This window comes from Equus przewalskii, chromosome 3, assembly GCF_037783145.1.
Source record: "Equus przewalskii isolate Varuska chromosome 3, EquPr2, whole genome shotgun sequence".
In the NCBI taxonomy this organism is placed as follows: Eukaryota; Metazoa; Chordata; class Mammalia; order Perissodactyla; family Equidae; genus Equus; species Equus przewalskii.
In genome coordinates, this window is record NC_091833.1 from 18276376 (window position 1) to 18299735 (window position 23360).

The following is a 23360-nucleotide window of genomic DNA, read 5'->3' on the forward strand; positions in this document are numbered from 1 at the left end:
CTGTAAGCAAAAAAATAGACCTTAACCTAAACCTCACATGTAATACAAAAAGTAACTCAATATGGATGGTGAATTTAAACGTGAATTGTAAAACCATAAAACTTTTAAAAGAAAACAGGAGAAAATCTTCAGGACCTCAAGCTCAAAGAAGAATTCTAGGACATGATACCAAAAGCACTATGCCTAGGAGAAAAAACTGACAAATTGGATTTCATCAAAATTAAAAACTTTAGCTCTATGAAAGAGCCTATTAAGAGGATGGAAAAGAGAAGCTATAGGCAGGGAGAAAACATTTGCAAACCACATATCTGACAAAGATCTTGTATCTAGAATATATAAAGAACTCTCAAAACTCAACAGTAAAAAATAATTCAGTTAGAAAATGGACAAAAGACCTAACAGACATTTTTGCTGAAGAGAAGATAAGATGGCAAATAAGCATTTGAAAAGATTTTCCTCATCATTAGTCATTAGAAAAATGCAAATTAAAACCACAATGAGATATTACTACATACCTACTAGAACAGTTAAAATAAGAAGAAGTGATAATACTAAATGCTAGCAAGGATGCCAAGAAACTGGATCCCTCATAAACTGTTGTTGGGAATGTAAAATGGTACAGCCACTTTGGAAAATAGTTTGTCAGGTTCTTAAAAAAATAAACTTGCACTCACCGTGTGACCCAGCAATTGCACTCTTGGGCATTTATCGCAGAAAAATAAAAACTATGTTCACACAATAACCTGTATGGTAATGTTTATAGTGGCTTCATCTTTCATAGCCAAAAATTAGAAACAATCCTAATGGATGAATAGTTAAACTCTGGTATTTCTGTACAGTGTACTACCACTGAGAAATAAAAAGGAACAAACTATTGATACATACAACAAGCTGGATGATTTTCCCTGGAATTAATGCTGAGTGGAAAAAAGTCAATCTCAAGTGGTTACATACTGTATGATTCCATTTATATATAGAACATTCTCAAAATGGCAGAGCTGTAGAGATGGAGACTAGAGAATTCGTTTGTGGTAATGGAAGAGTTCTGTATCTTGATTCTTATGGTAGTTACTTGAATTTATACACAGGATAAAATTGCATAAAATTACACACATACTTTATTATACAGTGATGTTTTGTTAAGGCATAAATATTTTGAATCTTATTGCAAAATTTACTGAAATTTTTAAAACGGGGATTGTAGTATTTTTTTCATATTTAGACTTTGATTTCATCATACACCAAGATCCCTTTCCCAGTGATGATTTTTTATATAATGTTGTTATAGGCACATTTTCAGTTTAAAGCAATTTATATTATGGAAATTTAATTTTGTATTTTTAGTATCTCTACAATGTGTTGACGTGTTTCTAATCTATTCAGATTCCCTCCCACCAGGTAATTTAGTGGAACTGATAATAGAACAGCTCTCTTATTGAAGCTGCTCTAGTCTGTCCTATAGTGACCTTCAGGCTTTAACCCTCCAGCTTTAGTTAAATTAAGCAGGCACAGACCTTTGCTATGGAAACGATATGGAAACATAACAAACAACTTGGCTTACTTTCTTCTACAAAACAGAAGGTGGTCTGAAAAGAAGTAAACTAATACTACATGAAAGTTTTTAGAGAGTAGTGTTAACAGTAGCAATAATTTGTTTATTGCCTACAACTTAATGTCCTGGGGAAATGGGATGGCATGGTAATCTTAATTTATTTGATGGTTCTTTAAAATCCCTGAGGTGCATAGAAGAAGCCCTATTTTTCTTATGCTGTAGTATATATGTTTAGAGCAGATGTTGGCTGAAATATGTATAGGAAATATATTCTTTTTAAAATGTTATATGCATGACTACCTTCCCCCATCACCAGTTCATTTTACCCTCGAAGTATAAAGGACAGGTGGCTTATTTCTTTGCCAAGCTGGTATTAATGTGAGTCATCTAATATGACTAGGATACTTTGGTATATAGTACTTACTGGTACGTTATGTGATATTTGGGTAACTTAATAGATAGCAATAAAAATTTTTGTTTTTTCTATTTTAGATTTAACTACTTCATTTTGAACAGCTAAGTTAGTGCTGCAATTCTTCTTTAAGTAATTATATTGACTAACATCATGAATTATTTTGCTCCACCAAATGATACTCTGTTATTCCAAAATTCATTCATTCAACAGTGAATACCTTTAACATGCTAGGTACTATACTAAGCTGTAGAGATAATAAGATGGTCACTGTCCGCTTTACTGACTTAGAAGTGAGTGGTAAAGTTGTTGGTATTTCTTGCTCTACTAGATGAACAAACAGTTGGTTTCGTAGAATAATTTGTTCAATTTAGGATTAAACATGAAAGAGCAACAGGTATAGTGAAGGAATGGCTAATCATTTATTAGCCGTGAGTTTGGGGAAGTTCCCTAATCTTTCTTAGCTTTAGGTTCTTCATATGTAAACTGGAAAAAATGATGTGTATTCCACAGGAGTTTTAAGATTAAATGAACTGGGGCTGGCCCGGTGGCACAGTGGTTAAGTTCACACGTTCTGCTTCTTGGTGGCCCGGGGTTCGCTGGTTCAGATCCTGGGTTTGGACATGGCAACACTTGACAAAAGCCATGCTGTGGTAGGCATCCCACGTATAAAGTAGAGGAAGATGGGCGTGGATGGTAGCTCAGGGCCAGTCTTCCTCAGCAAAAAGAGGAGGATTGGCAGTAGTTAGCTCAGGGCTAATCTTCCTCAAAAAAAAAAAAAAGGTTAAATGAACTAGTTTAGTTAAAGCAAAGTGTATCACCACTCTCTACCTTCACTTTTTCACCTCTGTGTACAAATGTGGATGAATCTCATTCATTGTTATCACTTAGCCTATCTGCCCTGCTGTAAACCGAAAGAGAAAAATGGCTGAACTTCATTTGTGTGCATATGCACACGTGCCCACACTTTTGCAGTTTCTTCTTTAGTTAGGCTTTTTTTTTGTTGTGATCATGTTGGCATTTTATTTTTTTATGGAATATTTTCCGTTTAATTAAAGCTTTAATGTTTGTTAACTTGTTTATACCAAAATATGTGAAAAGAAATCACAACTGAAAATTCTAATAGATTTCTTGTCTACATAAATATTTAAATATTTACAGAAAACCCCAGCTTCCAGTTAAATATAGTAGATTAAACATGTGTTTACCTTCATTAGACATTAGGCAGCTGCAACAATAAGGAGCACAAATCATTTCATACTAAAGAACCCTGGAAAGGCTCAGGAATTTGAGGCACTGGGTGTCTCTGAAAGTAGGATGTGAGGTGAGACTGAAAACAGGGTTGGTTGAAAGTCTACAAAAGAAGCAGTTATACTTCTTGGATTTTTCTCTTGTATGTGATATAGCCAAGTGATAACTGCTGTCTTGCCCTAAGAGCATATTGGAAATTTATTCTTTAGAGGGAATAAAATAGAGATTCTAGGTTTTGGAATAATGAAGGCAGGGCTTGAGGATCTGTACAGAAAATGAGGTGGATATGGAGGGGGAAGCATAATGAAAGGCTTCATACTGAATAGGGAGACCTCTGATCCCCTTTCTTAACTCCCAAAATGGTTGCGATAGGTTTATGCTCCCTAGACAGGAGACTGGAGGATTTGCTTTTAGGCAAACTGGTCCAAGACTAATGGTTCCCAATCCTATCAGACCCAACCCCATTCTCTTTTTTTAACAAAGATTTTGTAATACTACTTTATTAACCTGAAATGGGAATCAAGGATAAGTTAGTTAACCTACACATATAATTGTAAGAATATCAATATGATGCTCTAATATTAAGAGGAAATACAGTTAGAAAACTTATTTAGAAAAATCATTATGTTTCAAAATGAAAAGGCTGGAGGACTAGACAAGACACCATGAAGTAGTTAGATACTGGTACCAGTAGTATCACTGTGAGTATTTCAGGTACAAAGGCAAGTGTGTTGATCAGCAACCTAAATTTCATGAGTGAGTGGCATTACTGGCAATGACATGATTTTCTGAAATGATGCTCTCTTGCTAAAGTTTTCCTCAGTTTACTTGGTCGTTGCATTCATGAAAAATTCATGTGTTAAAACTGCAATCTTGGGGGGTATTTATTTGTTCTAAGGAGTTGGATTCTAAGTTCATAAATTTTTCTATATACATGAATACATGATGGTACATTCTAAAGTTCTGTGCAACATAGGCTAGTTCTGCATTTTGAAGAACTATGATTATCCCATGCATTGATAGGAATTTGAATCTCTGGCCCTTTTTCATTAAATGCCTTTAGTCCACCTCACTGATCATGTTGCCATGCTCATTTATTGTATATTGCCTATGGCTGTTTTTGTGCAACAATGGCAGAGTAGTTATGATAACAAACATATGTGGCACTCTCATCACTTCACACTGCTGCTCATGGCACTGCAAATCACAATGATGCAGTTAAAACTCAGTAGTGTTTTAAGTGCCATGAGTATTGCTGCACTGGAAGTTTTACAGTGCGTGCTCGTGTCAAAACAAGAAAAGAAAAGTGGATTTCAAATTTATCAAATTAGGTAGCAAAGCGTTATGTTTATTGTGTAATAACAATGTGGTTGGGCCTAAAAAAGTGTATGTCTTACATAGCCTCACATTTCCATCTAGATGGCTCACTGTTACCTTGAATACAATATGACTAATGTTGAAAATATTACTTTATCTCCCTCCAAACCTGTTCTAAATCACTGACTTCTTCACTTTCTTTATTTGCTAGTGATACCCATTCTCCTAGGAGTTGAAGCTCAGAACTTCTAACTTCTTTGTTCACTTCTCTTTATTAATCTATACGTAGTCAGTTAGAAAAATCTCTTGAGGGTCTCAGGAAAGATTTATTGCATTCATCCCTCTCCATTCCTATTTTCTATTTATGTTCTCACTTCCACCCTAGTTTAAACTTTCAGTACATATCATTTTTTTTTTAATTTTTAAATTTTTTTTTTTGAGGAAGATTAGCCCTGAGCTACCTACTGCCAATCCTCCTCTTTTTGCTGAGGAAGACTGGCCCTGAGCTAACATCCATGCTCATCTTTCTCTACTTTATACGTGGGATTCCTACCACAGCATGGCTTTTGCCAAGTGGTGCCATGTCCGCACCCGGGATCCAAACCAGTGAACCCCGGGCCACCGAGAAGCAGAACGTGTGAACTTAACCCCTGCGCCACCGAGCCGGCTCCAGTACATATCATTTTTGTGCTTCAGCCTCTTAGCTGGTTTCCATGATTCTTTTTTCTTCTTCAGAGAGCCTTAATTGCTTTTTGTCATATGTTTCCCCACATCTTATATTAATAATCAACTTCTGCCTTTCAGAGTCTTCACTGATTCCTTAAAGTTTAATACATGCCACTTTGTTCTTTATTTTAGTGTCACCTATATAATACTGGCTGAAGCACTAACATTCAATATGACTATTTCCATAATGGATCCTCAGTAAAAAGAGGAAGGGGGTAGGGTGGTCAACAAGATGAAGTTTCTCTTTTTGGAACTTATATGATACTGAGGAAAACAGATAATAAACAAGTGTATAGTACACTTTTGATGGTGATCAATACTATGAAAAATAATAAAACAGGATAAGAGGACAGAGATGTGGTATTTTAGATAGGGTGGTCTTCTCTGGGGAGCTGACCTTTGAGTATAGAGCTGAAGAAGTGAGGTAGTATAAAGATTGGAGGGAAGAATGTTTCAGAGGAATAAAATATTAAGTATGAAGGCCCTGAGGTTAGAAATGAGCTTGGGTAGTTCATGCAATAAGGCCAGGATGGCCAGAGCAGACTGTGGAAGGGAGAGAACAGAACGTAAGGCAACAAGTTAGCCAGGGCCTGAATCATATAGGTTTTGTAAATCATCAAAGGACATTTGAATTTATTTCTGAGTGTGGAAGGAAACCATGAGAGAGTTCTAAGCAGGAAGGTAAAATTATCCGGTTAATGTTACAAGTTTGTTTTGGCTGTAGGGGAGCAAGCGTGAAAACAGGGAGAGCACTTACAAGGCTATTGCAATGGTCCAGGCTTTAATTGCTTCTCTATAAATGTTAGAGGACTGAAAACCATCCTGAGTAAATTATATTATCTGATAATAGGCAAAAATCTTCTTGTCTTTTAGTGGGTAGAGGAGGATAATCAATAAATTATGATGTTGCTTGGTTACAAACTCCAATGTAAAGCCAGGGATGGGCAATTAGGGGGGAGTAAAGCATTCACTGAAGGACCACATGATACAATAAAACTCCCCTTCTACACATTTGAAATTCTGACTCAATTCCATACTTAGAATCATGGATGCAGACTAATAGCTAGCATTTGTTTATCACTAACTACACGCCAGACATTGTACTAGGTACTCTATATTTGATATCATGTGTGAGGATACTTTATAAACCATAGTACAGAAACAGAAGAGAAAATTTTTTAAAGGTTATTAGGCAGCTCATAAAATCTCAGGCCTGGAAGGTACATGGCCTGGAACAGTATCCAGCCATCCTAGCCAGTACTGCTATAGTGAAAACATCACTGACACTGTGACTCACAGCTACACCTTGTACTGACAGTGCTTGGGAGTGGGTGCCAGAAATGCTACCAATACTCCCTTAAAGAGCTGGATTCTTCCTTTGCTATGCTTACTGAAAAATGGACTTTATGCAACCTACATTGTCATATTGCTCTCTTGCTGGTTTAAGGGATTAAAGCTGCCAGAGAGCAAATCTTTTTCCCAGAGGGCACTTGGGGCCAAAAGTAGAAGTGGGGATTGCTGAGAGAGATCTCTCCAAAGCTTGTAAGACTTCCACCAAGTGCAAGGAAGCCACCATCCCAAAGTAGAGGAGTCAGACTAAAGGTCCAGTAAAGCCCAGACATAGCTTAAGAACTGTGACCTGACAAAAGAAATAGCATGCCTCTTTCTGGAATTAAATATTTTTTACTTCAGTCTCCACAGTTCTTTTATACAAAATGTCTAGTATATGTTAAACAGTACACACATGTAAAAGAAAGTGTGACCCACAATAAACAGAAAACAATCAATAGAAGCAAACCCAGAGATGGCCTAGGTCTAACTCTACATCTGTGTTGGAGTTATCAGAAAGAGACGTTAATATAACCATGATAAAAATGCTAAATTATCCGGTAGAAAAAGTGAAGAGATGTGAGGAGATGGAGGAATTTCAGTAGAGACATGGGACTTTTTTTTTTTAATCAAAAGGATAATGATAAGGACAAAGATACAAAAGAAAACTGCAGATCAATATTCGTAATGAATATAAACACAAAAATCTTCAGTAAAAAACTAGCAAATCAAATGCAACAGTACATTAAAGAGATTATACAGGCTGACCAAAGTGGGATTTATCCCAGAAATGTAAAAGGCGATTCAACATATAAAAATCAATTGATCTAATACAGCACATTGATAGAATGAAGAACTAAAAACCAGATGATCATCTCAGTTGACAAAGAAAATGTTTGACAAAATTTAACAGCCTTTCATTAAAAACAAACAAAAAACACTCAGCAAACTAGGACAAGGGGGAAATTCCTTAGCATTATCAAGATCATTTCTGAAAGGTCCACAGCTAACATACTTAATGATAAAAGACTGAAAGCTTTTTCCCTAAGATCAGGAACAAGATAAGGATGCTTGCTTTTACCACTGCTATTCAACATTTGTACTGGAAGTTCTAGCCAGAACTATTAGGTAATAAAAAGAAATAAAAGGCATCCTAATTGGAAAGGAAGAGGTAAAACTATCTCTATTCACCGACAACATGTTCCTGTACATAGAAAATCCTAAATAACCCACAAGAAATTAGAGCTAATTAACCAGTTCAGTGAAGTTGCAGGGTATAAGATTAACGCACACTTATCTATATACCAGTGTTTCCATATACCAGTGAGCTACCTGAAGAGGAAATTAAGAAAGCAATTCCATCTGCAATAGTGTCTAAAAAAATTAAATACTTAGGAATAAATTTAACCAAGGAGGTGTAAGACTTGTACACTGAATACTATAAAATATTGCTGAAAGAAATAAAAATAATGGAAATAAAGTAAAATAAAAATAAAATCTGAATATACATAAAATAAAAATAAGTAGAAAGACATCCCGTGTTCTTGGATAGGAAAGCTTAACATTGTTAAGATATCATTACTCCCCAAAGCAATCTACAGATTCAATGCAATACCTATGAAAATCCCAACAGCCTTTTTGCAGAATGGAAAAGGACTTCCTCAAACTCATATGGAATTGCAAGGGGCTCCACAAAGCCAAAATGATCCTGAAAAAGAAGAGTAAAGTTGGAAGACTCGCTCTTCCTGACTTGTAACTTACAACAAAGCTACAGTATTTAAAACAATATGGTACTGGCATAAAGACAGACCAATGGAATAGAATAGAAAGCCCAGAAATAAGCCCTTACGTATGTGCTCATTCATTTTCGACAGAGTGCAAAGACCATTCACCGGGGGAAAGGACAGTCTTCAACAGATGGTGCTGGGAAAATTGGATATCCACAGGCAAAATAATGTAGTTGGACCCTTACCTTCCCTCATACACAAAAATTAACTCAAAGTGGATCAAAGACCTAAACTGTAAAACTCTTAGATGAAAACATTGAGGAAAGTCTTCTTGACATTAGATTGGGCAGTGGTCTAAGTATGACACTGAAAGGATAGGCAACAAAAGAAAAAAGTAAATAAATTAGACTCCATCAAAATTTAAACCTTTGTATCAAAGGTCACTACCAAGAAAGTGAAGAGACAACCTACAGAATGGGAGATAGTATTCACAAATCATATATCTACAAGGGATTAATATTCAGAATATGCAAAGAACTCCTACAACTCAACACCGAAATATACGTACATACAAATATAAACTCCCAAAGAATGTTGAATTTGTTTGTTTGTTTAAGCAGGCACTTAACTTGATTGGAGCCAGCCTGCAAAACTTGTCTCCCTGTGGTTGATGGCAGCTTATAATCTCATTTCAGTTATTTTAGCCTTGGTTAGGCTGCTTGAATCTGTCCTGTTTGTGGATGTTTCACAGGTCAGCCAAAGGGTTGGCAGAGTTTATATGTATAATTTGGAGCTCCACTTCTCTGGCTGTCTCCTTTCTGGGATTTCCGTCTTACTTTCCTGAGGCTATGGTTGTCTCAGATTCTGTCCTTGGTTCTGCAAACCCTTCAGACTATAGATTTTCTATGGAAATTTTAGCCACTCTGTAAGGCTTGGACTGTAGCTTTCCCTCAGGTTAGAAGCCTTAAAAACAGGAAGCACACCTTTTGTTATTCTTTTACATGTGCCAGTTTGCTTCCAGTATCTGCTCTCCATGTTTGCAAATCATTCTTTATATTTGTTCCAGTTTATGGTGGTTATCTTCATGATGATGGGTCAGATGGATGCTACACAGCCATCAGACTGGATGTGGGAGTCTCCCCTAGTGTTATTTGTATACTTCTTTAGGCTCTATTTCTTTTAATTGCTTCCTTTTTCGTGGTCCCTATTTTTGCCTCCAGCACCTCCTGGTCATATCTCTTATCAATCCTGTGTGGTCATCTTAACCCAGCAATAGTGAAGGGTACAAAACAAAGTCAAGTAGCCCAGCTTGTTAATAAGTCAGTTGAGTTTCTAAGTTGGTAACATGGAATTGGCTTTTTCAGACTTTCTACTAAATACTAAAACAAAGTGTCTCTGATTTTAACAGCCTGTTAGAGGATCTGTCCACACTCTGAAGTCTTTAGGTCTGGTCTGGATGGTTAATGTTGCCTGGAATACAGAGTTCAGCCCTCTAAGAAGGCTTTGCAAAATTTTTGTTGACCTAGATATTTATTAAAAAAAAAACCTCTCATCTCTTTGTAACACATTCCAGCATTTCATAACTCTTAAACTATTTCCAGAATTTGGAGGGCTGTTCACTTACTACTTTTTCTGTTATCTTTTTTGAAATAACATTTTATGTATCAATAATATATGATACAGGTATAATAGACTTACTTGTTGTAAGCTTATTGTAAAATGCATGGATAATGAATTGTATTTTTCTGTGTTCGTTCTTCCAAATTAGCTCCTGGGCTATAGTGAAAAGCCGATAAATCTACAGATGTTTATTGGAACAGCAGATGATCGATATTTACGACCTCATGCATTTTACCAGGTGCATAGAATCACTGGGAAGACAGTTGCTACTGCAAGCCAAGAGATAATAATTGCCAGCACAAAGGTTCTGGAAATTCCACTTCTTCCTGAAAACAATATGTCAGCCAGGTATCTTGAAACGTACCCCAAAATGGACAGTTCTTTCTTTTCCTAAAACAACTTTTAGAAAAAGTGTGTATTTTTTTATAGTACAAAAATAAAATATTCATTGTTCTAAATTAACTGAATAACATTATGTAAATAATTTTATTATATTTGCTAAGTTTGGTAGCATATTTCCATAAGGAAAGTTCAATTCAGCAAAAGTTTATGAACCATGTAGTACCAGCCAAGCATCATGCTAGGTGATAGATAAAAATAAATGGACTTTTTCCAAGTAGCTCTCGGTCTAATAGAGTAGACAATAAATAAACAATTTCAGTACAATTGTGATTGGCAAGTTTCCTTCACATGGGTTAGTTGGGGTTATATATAGTTGCCTGTAATAGAAAACTGAAATGCAATGGCTTAAACAGTGAGAGATTTAGTTTTTTATTCCATAAAATAAATATATAGATAGGCATTATAGGGCTAGCACAGTGGCTTGGGGCCCCAAGCTCCTTCTATTTTTTCTTCTGCTATTTTTACTTTTTTTTTTTTTTTACTATATATATATATATATGTATATACATATATATATATATATATATACTTTTTTCTTTTTCTTCTGCTGCCCAAAGTCTCCTAGTACGTAGTTGTATATTCTAGTTGTGAGTGCCTCTGGTTGTGCTACATGGGCTGCCACCTCAGCATGGCTTGATGAGCGGTGCCATGTCCGTGCCTGGGATCTGAACCAGCAAAACCTGGGGCTGCTGAAGCGGAGCGCGCAAACTTAACCATTCAGCCACCGGGCCAGCCCCTCTTCTGCTATGTTTAGCATCTGGTTCCCATACTCAAGGTGGCCTCACGATCCAGAAGGAATGAGGAGGAAGGGGTGGGATGAAGGATAAAAGAGAACTTCCATCTGAGTCAGGCCTCTTCAAAGAGCCTTTCCCAGAAACTTACCCAACACCTTTACTACATCTCATTGATCATCTTTGTATATAAGGAAGACTTGGCTGTGTTTTTTTCACATTGCCACCTCTAACAATATAGGGGCCTATTACTGAGGAAAAAGGGAAGAAAGGGTATTTAGTAGGCACCTGTTAATTCGCCACATCCAGGTATGTGAAACGTACATTGAAGTTTGTTATAGAAGTTGCTTCAAACTACAGTATGAACCTTTCTTAAAACGGCAGTAACGTCTATCCCAGACTATTGCAAGAACAGTCCTATAAAATCAGATTTCAGTCTCAAACTCTGTTCTTTTGAATTTATATTTAAATAACTTTTTAGGTAAACTGAATATATACCCCTGAAGACATAGCAATTTATGATATAATTTTACTATTGTAAAATAAGAATTGCCTCAAGAAATCGCTTATCCTGTTACCTACTTATTACCAGAAAAGACAAGTTCATGTAAATTTAAATAAAACCTTATTTTTGTCTTCCTTGTTCAAATAGTATTCAAGAACCCAACCCAGTAAGTCATTACACAGGGGCTATGACAGAGTTCTTTCACGGCAAAGGCAGACAGCTAACTGATAATCTCTACTCTTAAGTTTCTGTGTGCTATGATGTACAAAGAACTTTGGAATTTAAAACTCAGCTTTAAACTGTCTTTTTCTAAGAACTCGTAAAATTGATCCCTAGGAGACACTTTGCAGGCCACGTTTCCATTTGTTCCTCTGGATTTTCAAAGCAGTACATTTGAATCAAGTTAAATAGAAAATTACCAGAAGCCTATTATGCTTCGTAACTTTGCTTGAAAGACATTATAAGAAATAGTCATATGAATACCTCCTCATAATCTGGAAAACCCATCATTAAAGATATCATCTCTTTTTTATTTTTTTTAAAAGATTGGCACCTGAGCTAACAACTTGCCATTTTTTTTAATTGCTTTTTCTCCCCAAATACCCCCAGTACACAGTTGTATATTTTAGTTGTGGGTTCTTCTAGTTGTGGCATGTGGGACGCCTCCTCAACATGGCCTGATGAGGTGTCATGTCTGCGCCCAGGATCCCAACCGGCAAAACCCTGGGCTGCTGAAGCACAGCGCAGGAACTTAACCACTCAGCCCCGGGGCTGGCCCCAAGATATCATCTCTTAGATTGGTCATTATTACACACACACACACAAACACACACACACACACAGATTCTTCAAGTTAAAGGAAAAAAGTTGGTGTTTCCTGATGACATGGTGGATTTTGCTTTACCAGGCAACAAGAGACCTATAGTGACTTTATCACATTTACTGTTTGCTTTGGCTTCCAGGAAGTTCATGGTCAAGCTCAGTTATAGAAATTATAGTAATCTCTATAACTCTAGATTTGGGATATATTTATTTCCTGTTCTTTCTACTTAAAACATTTTTCTATTTCTTTTTTCTTCACTTTATTTGTATTTATATTGTAAAATCCCTCATATCCTTTCTAAAAATAATATATAAATCAACAAATTAAAGAAAAAAGAGTACCTGAGTTTCTAAGACACATTCTGGAGAAATTGGGAAAACCTCGCATACTGAATAGTGTAAAAAAATCAAAACAGTAGGATCTAAACATATCTGCCTCCTCCTTTTCCCATCTACTAGCACATGGAACAGAGGTGATGGGACATGATTCATGTCCCTTCCCTAACCAGACCTGGCGCATATACTGCCTGCCTGGATCAGACCGGATAGGACAGAGCTGCAGAAATACCATTGTCACTGGTAACAAGCAGCTTAGTCTCCTCACACCATCCTGCCGTATACATACCTGAAACTTCTCTGGCCATTCTATCCACTCTGGACTATTAGATTGGGGAACATGAATCCTATAGGAACCAAGGCTTTTGGCAAGATTGTGTGTGTCCAAGAAGGGGTTAAGTAAGGAGCAACAAGGAAGTTACCCAAATCTAAGAAACCTTTTCCATGTACCTTAGATAACAGAGTAGCTAATGCTGAATAAGCCTGTTTTACCCAGGAACTATTAGGATATACTTGGGTGATTGAGTGTAATTTAATTTCAGATAGTGGTAGATAAATTTATGGGGGCCAGCCCCATGGCCGAGTGGTGGAGTTTGTGCACTCCACTTGAGCAGCCCAGGGTTTCACAGGTTCGGATCCTGGACGCTGACCTAGCACCGCTCCTCAAGCCATGCCGAGGCAGTGTCCCACATAGCAGAGCCAGAAGGACCTACAACTAGAATATACAACTATTTACTGGGGGGTTTTGGTGAGAAGAAGAAAAAAAATGAAGATTGGCAACAGATGTTAGCTCAGGTGCCAGTCTTTAAGAAGACTAAAGAGGCCGGCCCCATGGCTGAGTGGTTAAGTTCATGCGCTCTGCTGCTGCGGCCCAGGGTTTCACAGGTTTGGATCCTGGGCATGGACGTGGCAAAGCTCATCAGGCCATGCTGAGGCAGTGTCCCAGGTGCCACAACTAGAAGGACCCACAACTATGTACAGGGGGGCTTTGGGGAGGAAAACATAAAGTCTTTTTAAAAAAGAAAAAAAAAAAATTTGTGAATGATAGATAAGAGCGTTATTCAGAATAATTTATGTACAAGTGAGTTGTAGGTATGTATTAAATGGCTCTATTGCTCTCTAAAAGCAGTAAAGTGGGAAAAGATGGATATATGCTCCCTTTGTTTTGCCTACTGGCCCACAGGCTTGGTCATTTCAAACCTAATCTGTTTTGCACATGGAAGACCCTTTATTTAAGCTCAGTATGCTAACCCATAAACCTGTAAAATACTTTAAATATAGGACACCAGTATTCATTGCCCTCACATATTCATAGCTCCTCCCTGTTTTTAAAACTAGATGAATGTGGATGAGGCAGTGTTACACTCTGGAAGTTGTAAACAGTTATTTTCATTCCTATATGTGTACTTTTTAAATTGGTTTGGAGTTTTTTCCTTTTCTTTTTTTGTATTTCTTAGCCAGAGTTTTAAGATGGTCATTTCCCATACTTTTATTCCAAATCTTCTATTAGAAATGGCTCTCTGCTAAAATACCTTCCCTCAAAATTCAATAAAATGTATAACCTCTGATATTTCCCTCTAAAGACTCATGTTGGATATTAACATGAATAATGACTACCTTGATAGAATTTGACCAATACTGCTTTGAGCTAAAGTGTAATTTTTCAATTTTAAGTTAAATATAATTTGTTATACATAAATGACAAATGTTTATTTTCAAAAGCATTTCCTTTCTTAGAAATTTATTCTCCTGTGTCTTTCTGAAAATGAAAATATTCATTCCTGTGGGATTCTTCCCTGTGCTTTACTATTCCTTCGTTCTTACCTTGATAACCTAGTTTTGTAATATATGTTGTCCTTTCAAGTGACTTCTATGGCCTCTGGGCAGTAAGCATTAGAATTGGAGCTATTGGTAGATAAAGGATGGATAACAAGGAAGCTATAAGAGAGAGTAAACTTTAATTAACTAGAATGTCTGATCATTAGTTATCCACTTTCTTTATTTTTCCAAAATGTGAATAACAAAGATATATTGTAGGTAGTTGTTTCCTACCGTGATTGTGTGTTAAGCAGCCATACTTAGTAATAAATTTTGAAGATAATGAAATATTAGACCTTAAATGCCAAAACTTTAATCCTGTGTGTGCATTCTTTAGAAATGCAAGAATCTTTGCCTGATCGATTGCTTTTATTAATAAACGTATCACTATAAAAGTATAAATATGCTATTAATGGCTTATTTGTGGTCTTAGAAGTGCATCTTCTCTGGCCTAGTTGCATGTATAGATTTAAAGAGTCTTTATTTTATGTTTCATTTATCTAGTTCTGTAAAACAAACTACCCCCAAAATTTACTGGCTTAAAGTAATAACTTTATTATTTTTCATGATTCTTTGGATTGGTTGGACTCAGCTGATCCATTCATGTGGTATCAGCTGGGATTACTTAGGTACCTGAATTCAGCTGGGAGCTCAGCTGGGGTGGCTGGAGTAGTTGAGGATTTTCTGGGCCTCTCTCTCCAGTGTGCTAGTTGGACTTCTTCATGGTGGTTCAGGGCTCCAAAAGAGGGAAAGTGGAATTTAAAAGGCTTCTTAAGGGCTAGGCTCATAACTTACACAGTATCACTTGGCGACATTCTGTTTGTCAAAGCAAGTCATTAGGCCGGCTCTCAAGGAGAGAAGGGACATAGGTACTCGACCTCTTAATGGGAGAAGTAGCATGTGACTACAGGAATGGGGAGGAATTATTGACAGCCATCTTTTCAGACAGTCGACCACACTTACTGTTACTTTTGTCATACAAAAACATTTTTAATCCCAAAATTGAAATAGCAGAAAATAGCTATCATACATCTTTCTCTTTTGGCCTGATTTCAGATAGTGATGATAGGTCTGCCCTGCTAAATTAACAGTAGCTATTTAGCTGAGTTATTTAGAACTACTAATTTTCAGTAAGCAAATAAAACTTTTATATTTTTCTCCCTAGTATTGACTGTGCAGGTATTTTGAAACTCCGCAATTCAGATATAGAACTTCGGAAAGGAGAAACTGATATTGGCAGAAAGAATACTAGAGTTCGACTTGTGTTTCGTGTACACATCCCACAGCCCAATGGAAAAGTTCTTTCTCTGCAGACAGCTTCTATACCTGTTGAGTGCTGTAAGTGAGCTGGTGATGATGTTTTAAAATTTTGTTTATAGTAGGTCATTTTCTGTTTTGCTTATAGTGTAATATTCGGATCAAAAGTGTAAACTGAGGCACACAGTCTGGATTGCTGGTGTGATCTTCTTATATGGAAATAAGCTACATTTTTAGGAGAGAGGAATACTACTCTTGGAGTTATAAAATGGCTTCTCCTTATAATTTGACCCTAGATAGCTGTGTGACTGTAAATAAATTCTCTTGACCACACTTTTCTTATCTGTAAATGAGGAAGGAAGGCTTGATGACACCTGAGGACCAAATCATGAAGCTAATACTAAGTGTCACTTGGTCATGTTTGTTTTATTAAAATGTCAGCCTCCATGTTGGAAGATGCCTGTCTCTTTAAGCTGATACCTCAGCTAAATAAGCACTTACAGGATTTTGTTTTTTGTTTTTTTTTTACCATGATTTATTTACAACATCAGACTGAGAAAGTGAATGCTTTTTCCCCTGACTTACAAAGGCAAGAGAAGAGAAAAGGCCCTAGAACCTGATATCTACCCAAGCCCTGGAGAACTGTGGACCTCTGGCAGGTTAGCTGCTAGGACTGAAATATCAAGACTGCTGTTTAGATCTTTAGGGCATAGACTTAGAAGTGTTCTAATTCTGTGTCTTAATCTGGTGTAGGAGGAAACTGAGGCACGAATGTCTCAAGTACTTATCCAAGGTTATTTGCTTGTTGGTGACAGAGCTGTGTCTAGAACACAGGTTTTCTTAGTGCTCTTTCGATTGTACTATACTATTTTACTTCGTTAACCACATGCATTCTTAATTTGGGATCACACCTACTGTATTACCTTTCTACGCCTCCTTTTGCTATTTGCTGAATTCAAGTAATGCTTTATCATTTCCCAGTTGACTGTGGGAATCACTGAGTAAATCCATGGTAATAGAATTCACTGTAGAAGTAATTTTTGCATTAATTTTTGATAGATAATACAGGTAAATGGTACAAAATTTAAAAAGAATAAAAGGATATAGAGTACAGAGCAAATTTCCAAGTCAGCTAGTTCCCCTTCTTAGAAGCAGCTATCATTGCCAGCATCTTTATTATCCTCCCAGAGTATTCTATGCCCATGTAAGCATATATGTGTGTCTCTCTCTCTTCTTCTTCTTCTTCTTCTTATTTTTTTTTGCTGAGGAAGATTAGCCCTGAGCTAACATCTACTGCCAATCTTCCTCCATTTTTTTTTTTTTTTTTTTTTTTGCTTGAGGAAGACCAGCCCTGAGCTAACATCTGTGCCAGTCTTCCTCTACTTTATATGTGGGTCACTGCCACATCATGGCTCACAAGTGGTGTATGTCTGCACTTGGGATCTGAACTCACAGACCCAGACCACTGAAGCAGAGTGTGCCAAACCCTACCACTGCTCCACAGGGCTAGTCCCTCTGTCTCTTTTTTAACAAAGTAATTTAAATAATTTAAGTTCATAGAGTAGTTTGAATTGTTGAGATGAAGCTACTCAAATGATTTTCTGTATTTTCTTTTAGTTTATTAATATGTGATTATTGATGAGAGCATAGAAAAAGCAGAATGGTACAAAGAATATTATTAAAATCTTTTGTATAATATCACTTCCCCGAGATAGTCACTGTTAACCTTTCTTTGGATTTTCTTTTCTTTTCTTTCTTTCTTTCTTTTTTTTGTCTCTCTCTCTATATACATATATACAATATTTTTTAGTTGAGTTTACTTGATATAGTTTTATATCTTATTTTGGTATTTTTCACTTATAATGGGCATTTTCTCATATTGTTAAATATTCTTCAAAAATACTATTTTTATCATATGCATAATTTTTTTAGTATGGCTATGCCATTTGTTGAACACACTTTTGCTGCTACTTTGAATGCACCTGTGATGGCTATTTTCCACCATAAATATCTAAAACTTGAATTAGTTTACTTCCTGGGCTAGTTAGTGCTTATTTTTATGACTCTGTGAGCTATTTGGAACACTCCTGGGGACATAAATATTTTCTGAGAGCTAAGTTGGTGCTCAGTACTTCCCAAGTGGTAGTTGATCCTAAATCCCAGACCCATCCCCAGTGAAAGGGTTTATTTTAACATTCTCTTCAAATGGGGCAGGGATCCCAATTCATATGCCTTTTGTGGCTTGGGAAAATAGTTGAGAGCGACAAGAGCCATAGTGAACTAAGAGTGCATGCTTCCTAAAGGCATTCTAGTTTAAATTTCTTTAAAATGTTGTTCTAGCCAAGGAAAACACAGCTGACCTTCAAAGCTACCAATTTTCCACCCAGGTAATAGGACTGAAAGTAGTCCTGTTTTCCAAATGTGAAGAAGAAAGTATAATCCACACTTCTTTTTACTTGTTTTAATCCAGAGAGAAACCTAGTTATCTTGGTATTTGGCAAGAAGAAATCCTTAGAGAACCTAGGCAATCAAAAGAAGTACAATCAATAGCTTGAAGCTCCAGCAGTTAAAGAAAAAAGAAAGAAAGAAAGAAAAGCCAGAAATATCATCTCTAGAAAAGATACCAACTTGGAATTATTGAATATCAGAGAAAGGTGGCACCAAGGTCACTGTTTCTAAAAGTTGATAATTTAAATAATGACTCTAAGGCATTAAGAAAAATTATGTTCACATACTCTGGGAAGAGTATACTCTGGGTTCCCACATACCTTGGGAAGGAAGAGTGCAGTGTACTCTAGAAACAATTACATCCATTTAAAAAGAATTCAGTATTGAAATGTGCAGTACTTCATGTATGCTTCAGTTACTTAGTTATTTAGAAAATTGTCCAAAATGGAATCTTGATATCTCAATGATGATGTAGATATTTTTTTGACGAAAGGGCTACTTGGTGTTTTTCCTTTAGAAACTTGTCTTCTTTTAATTGTATGCAATTTAATTACACATCTTTCAATTTAATTTGCTTTTTATAATTATATTAGATTTATAAATTTTAACAGACACTTGTAGGAAAGAAATGTAGTAAAGACTTAAGCTAAAAAGAGAAAAATGGATGAAGTGTTGGAGTCACTTTGAAGTTGCAGTCATTAATTAATTTCTCTTTATTAGTTGGTTTCTTTAAAGTTGTAATCTAAGAAAATAATTTAGAAATCACATAACTCTAATAAATCTATTTTGTTTTCCAAGTAACGTTAGTGATTTTAGTGGATATTGTTAACATTGTCTTGAATTTTAAAAGCCTGGAGTTTGCTTCTCTTTATTTTCATTTTATAGCTTGAATTTGTCATTTATATATGCAAGATTGTAAACTAATATTTTGTTTCTTCTCAACTCTTAAAAAAACCCAAAAAACAGCCCAGCGATCTGCTCAAGAACTTCCTCATATTGAGAAGTACAGTATCAACAGTTGTTCTGTAAATGGAGGTCATGAAATGATTGTGACTGGATCTAATTTTCTTCCAGAATCCAAAATCATTTTTCTTGAAAAAGGACAAGGTAAATAATATAAGATTTGAGTTGATTGACCTCAAATGAAGGGGCAAAATAATTCAGGTATTTCACCGACATTAATTATAAAATAGTTTTCCTAAAGCTACAGGTGTCATTTATGCAGATTTTATTGTAAACAAAGCATGTATAAAATTTTTATATAAATGTTAAGTTCTCAATAAGTATATCTCAAAAGTAGAAGAATTCTCCAGTAGTTCTACTTCTAGGTATAAATATACTCAAGAGAATTGAAACTTGGACATAAATGCTTATAACAGCATTATTCATAAAAGCAAAAAAAGAATGGAAACAACCCAAATGCTCATCAGCTGATAAACAAATGTGGTATATCCATACAATGGGATATTTTTCAATCATAAAAAAGAATAAAGTACTGCTTCATGCTACAACATGGATGAACCTTGAAAACATTGTGCTAAGTGAAAGAAGCCAGCACAATATGTCCAAAATCAACAATCCATAGAGACAGAAAGTAGATTTCTGGTTGTTAGGGGTTGGAGAGAGGTGTCACTGGAGAGTGACTGCTATGGGGAAGAGGTTTCTGGAATTAGATAGTGGTGATGGTTGTACAGCTCTGTGAATATACTCAAAACCTCTGAATTGTATACTTTAAAAGGGTGAATTTTATGTCTAATTATCTGAATTGTATCTTAATTTTGAGGAAAGTAGAAGAATCCTGTATCTATCAGGGTATTTGGTTTTAGCCCTTCTTGAGCATATTTAAAACACTTTTCCATCAATTATTTCCTCTCCTGTATTTTTTTAAACATTTTTAAAACTATGAAATACTATTCTAATAAGAATAATATAGCAAATACTCATACCTACTACCCAGTTTAAGATATAGGACATTTACCTTTAAAGGCTTCTTGATACTGCTTTCCAAATGGATCTCTCTCCTGAATCAGTCTTTGCTTATCTTTGTAGTTTTATATATTTTCCCCTGTTTCTGGACGTTATATAATATTGCATGTATTCTTCTGAAAATTGCTTTTTTCAGAAATCAACGTAAATGTTTTAAGATTGATCCATGTAACTGAAGATCTTTTGTTTTCACATTGTATGAAGGTGCCACAATTTATTTCCATTCTCTCACTGACTGTCTGGGCTGTGTCCAGTTTTTGGCACTGCCAAATGATAGCTAACAATGCTGCAATGTGTATCCTGGTTCTTATCACCTGGTAGACATAAACAAAAATGTTATAATTGTTAAGTTTTGTTAATCCAATAGGTGTAAAATGGTATCTTGAACTTTGGGTTCGAATTTCCCTGGTATCTATTGAGATTGTTATGAATCATTCATGTTTTCTTTTTTGTGCAATGCCCGTTCATGTCTTTGCCCATTTTTTCTATTGAGTCAACTTTCATTTTCTTACTGACTTATAGGATTCTTTATACATTCTGGATATCAGAATGAGTTGGAGAGTGCCCCATCTTTTTCCATTCTCCGAAAGTCATGTAGTCACCTTCCTTTGAACATGTGGCAGAGCTTACCTCTGAAACCTTCTGGGTTGGGGGCTGTCGTTGTGGGGAGCTATTAATTTCTAATATAATTCCATTTATGGTTATAGGACCATTTAAGTTTATTTTTCTTAATTTAATTTTGGTGATTTATATTTTTGTAGGTGAATAGAAAAGCACACTCTTCCTGTGTTTCTTCCTCACAATACTACCACACTCACAACATTTCTGACACCAGATATGTGGGTTTTCCATACATCGAGTAGTTCTTCAACACCAACTGGGTGTCCTCAGTTCACTTCAATTCAGTTCTGACACTAACTGGAGTTAGTGCAGACCCAACACATTACAGACTCAATCCCATAAGACTCCTCCCAACTTCAGGTGCCAGTTGAAAGTAGTAGGTCCCCAGGTTACTCACAATTCTATCCAACTTGGCTACAAGTCAGAGGTTCCTGTGACCCCCTTCTTGGATTCGATCATTTGGTAGAACAGCTCACAGAACTCGAGGAAACGCTTAACTTAACGTTTACCAGTTTACTATATAATAAAAGATATCATAAAAGATACAGGTGAAGATCCAGATGGAAGAACAAGGTATATGGGAAAGGGAGCAGAGCTTATATGCTCTCTACGGGCATGCTACTCTCCTAGAACCTCCATGTATTAAGCAACTCAGAAGCTCCCCAAACCCCATAGTATAGAAATTTTCATGGAAGCTTCATCACATAGGCATGATTGGATTATTCCATTTACAGCTCCTCTCTGGAGAATGGGAGTAGGGCTGAAAATTCTAAGCTTCTAATTATCGCTTGTTTTTTTTAGTGACCAGCCTCCATCCAGGAGCCCACCAAGAGTCATCTCCTTAGAACAAAAGACACTCCTGTCACTCAGGAAATTCCAACGGATTTAGGACTTCTGTGTCAGGAACCAGGATCAAAGACCAAATATTAGAATAAAAGATGCTTGTAGTGTACTGATCACTTAGGAAATTATAAGAGTTTTAGGAGCTCTATGCCAGGAAGTAGAGGCAGAGACCAATATATTTCTGTTGTGTTATTTCACACCAGAATTTTATTTATTTCATCCAAGTTTTCCAATTTATTAACACTAATTTGCTCATAATATTCTCTTTCTGCATCTGGAGTTACCTTTCTTTTAAAAAATGTATTCCTGCTGTTATTTATTTGTACCATCTCTTGTTTTTTTAATCGTTTTTTCCAGAGTACTTGGCTTTATTGATCCTTTCAGTTGTGTCTTTGTTTTCTGTTTCTCTAATTTCTGTATTTTTCCTAATTTTCACTGTTTTTTGGCTTAGTATTTTTTTCTTAATTTAAATGCTTATCTCATTTATTTTTATCTGTTTTAAACTTAAGTATTTGAGGGTATTCATTGCCCCTGTTGCCTATCTCTTGTAATTTCACTACCTCTTTCTCCACTGCATCCTTTTTTTTTAGTTTAAATACGTTCAAATCTTCTCATCCTAAACATTCTCTTTCTCTTGACTCTGTCATCCTCATAAGCTCTTATTTCATTTCTCTTTCATTTATCATCCAACCTCTCAAAAAAGTAATCCGTCATCTACCTTCATTGCCTTACCTGTTACTTACTCTTTAATTGTTTATCTTTCACTATATTGAAATCTTAACATCCTAAAAATTTATTTGGCAGTCAGCTACCCACTCTCCTTGACACCCTTTTCTTTCTTGGCTTTTGTGTAATTTTGCTTACCTGGTTCTCAGCACATCTCTAACTATTCCTGCTCATCTTTTATTAACCGTTCTTTCTGGCCCTTAAATATAGAAGTTTTCCAAAGTTCTGTATTCAGTTTTCTTTTCATTATATTCCTTCATTCTGGGAAATTTCATCAGCTACCAAGTCTCCTGAACTTCTGACCTGTTTCTTTAATACCCATTGAATATTGCTATGTAAATGTCCCACTGATATTTCAAATATGAAAACATGTCAGACTTCACAAACCAGTTCATCTCACTGTTCCTGATCTTTATTATTAATGTCAGGACCTTCTTCTTCAGCTGGAAACCATGTTTTCATCTGTCTTCTTCTCCCTTAAAATTCACTTCCTTCCAAGTGAAACTTTCACTGTTTGCAGACAACATGATTTTGTATATAGAAAACCCTAAAGAAGCCATTGGAAAACTATTAGAAATAATGTAACAACTACAGCAAAGTTGCAGGGTACGAAATCAACTTATAGAAATCAGCCGCATTTCTATACTCTAAAAATGAACTAACAAAAAGAGAACTCAAGAATACAGTCCCATTTACAATCACGACAATAAAATATCTAGGAATAAATTTAACCAAGGAGGTGAAAGACCTATACAATGAAAACTATAAGACATTATCGAAAGAAATCGATGATGACATAAAGAAATAAAAGATATTCCATGTACATGGAATGGAGGAATAAACATAGTTAAAATGGTCATACTACCTAAAGCAATCTACAGATTCAATGTAATCCCAATGACGTTTTTAACAGAAATAGAATAAAGAATCC

The 23360-nt window shown here is 35.9% G+C and overlaps 1 protein-coding gene across 2 annotated transcripts in view; it reads left to right on the forward strand.

The window, feature by feature from the left end:
• Positions 1 to 23360, forward strand: part of NFATC3 (nuclear factor of activated T cells 3) — a 127673-nt gene that overhangs the window by 57996 nt on the left and 46317 nt on the right. For both annotated transcript variants that reach the window (XM_070613733.1, XM_070613734.1), the window contains exons 4-6: positions 10083 to 10282; positions 15714 to 15886; positions 19220 to 19360. In XM_070613733.1, the coding sequence (XP_070469834.1) occupies positions 10083 to 10282; positions 15714 to 15886; positions 19220 to 19360 (514 nt within the window). The remainder of the gene's footprint in view (positions 1 to 10082; positions 10283 to 15713; positions 15887 to 19219; positions 19361 to 23360) is intronic.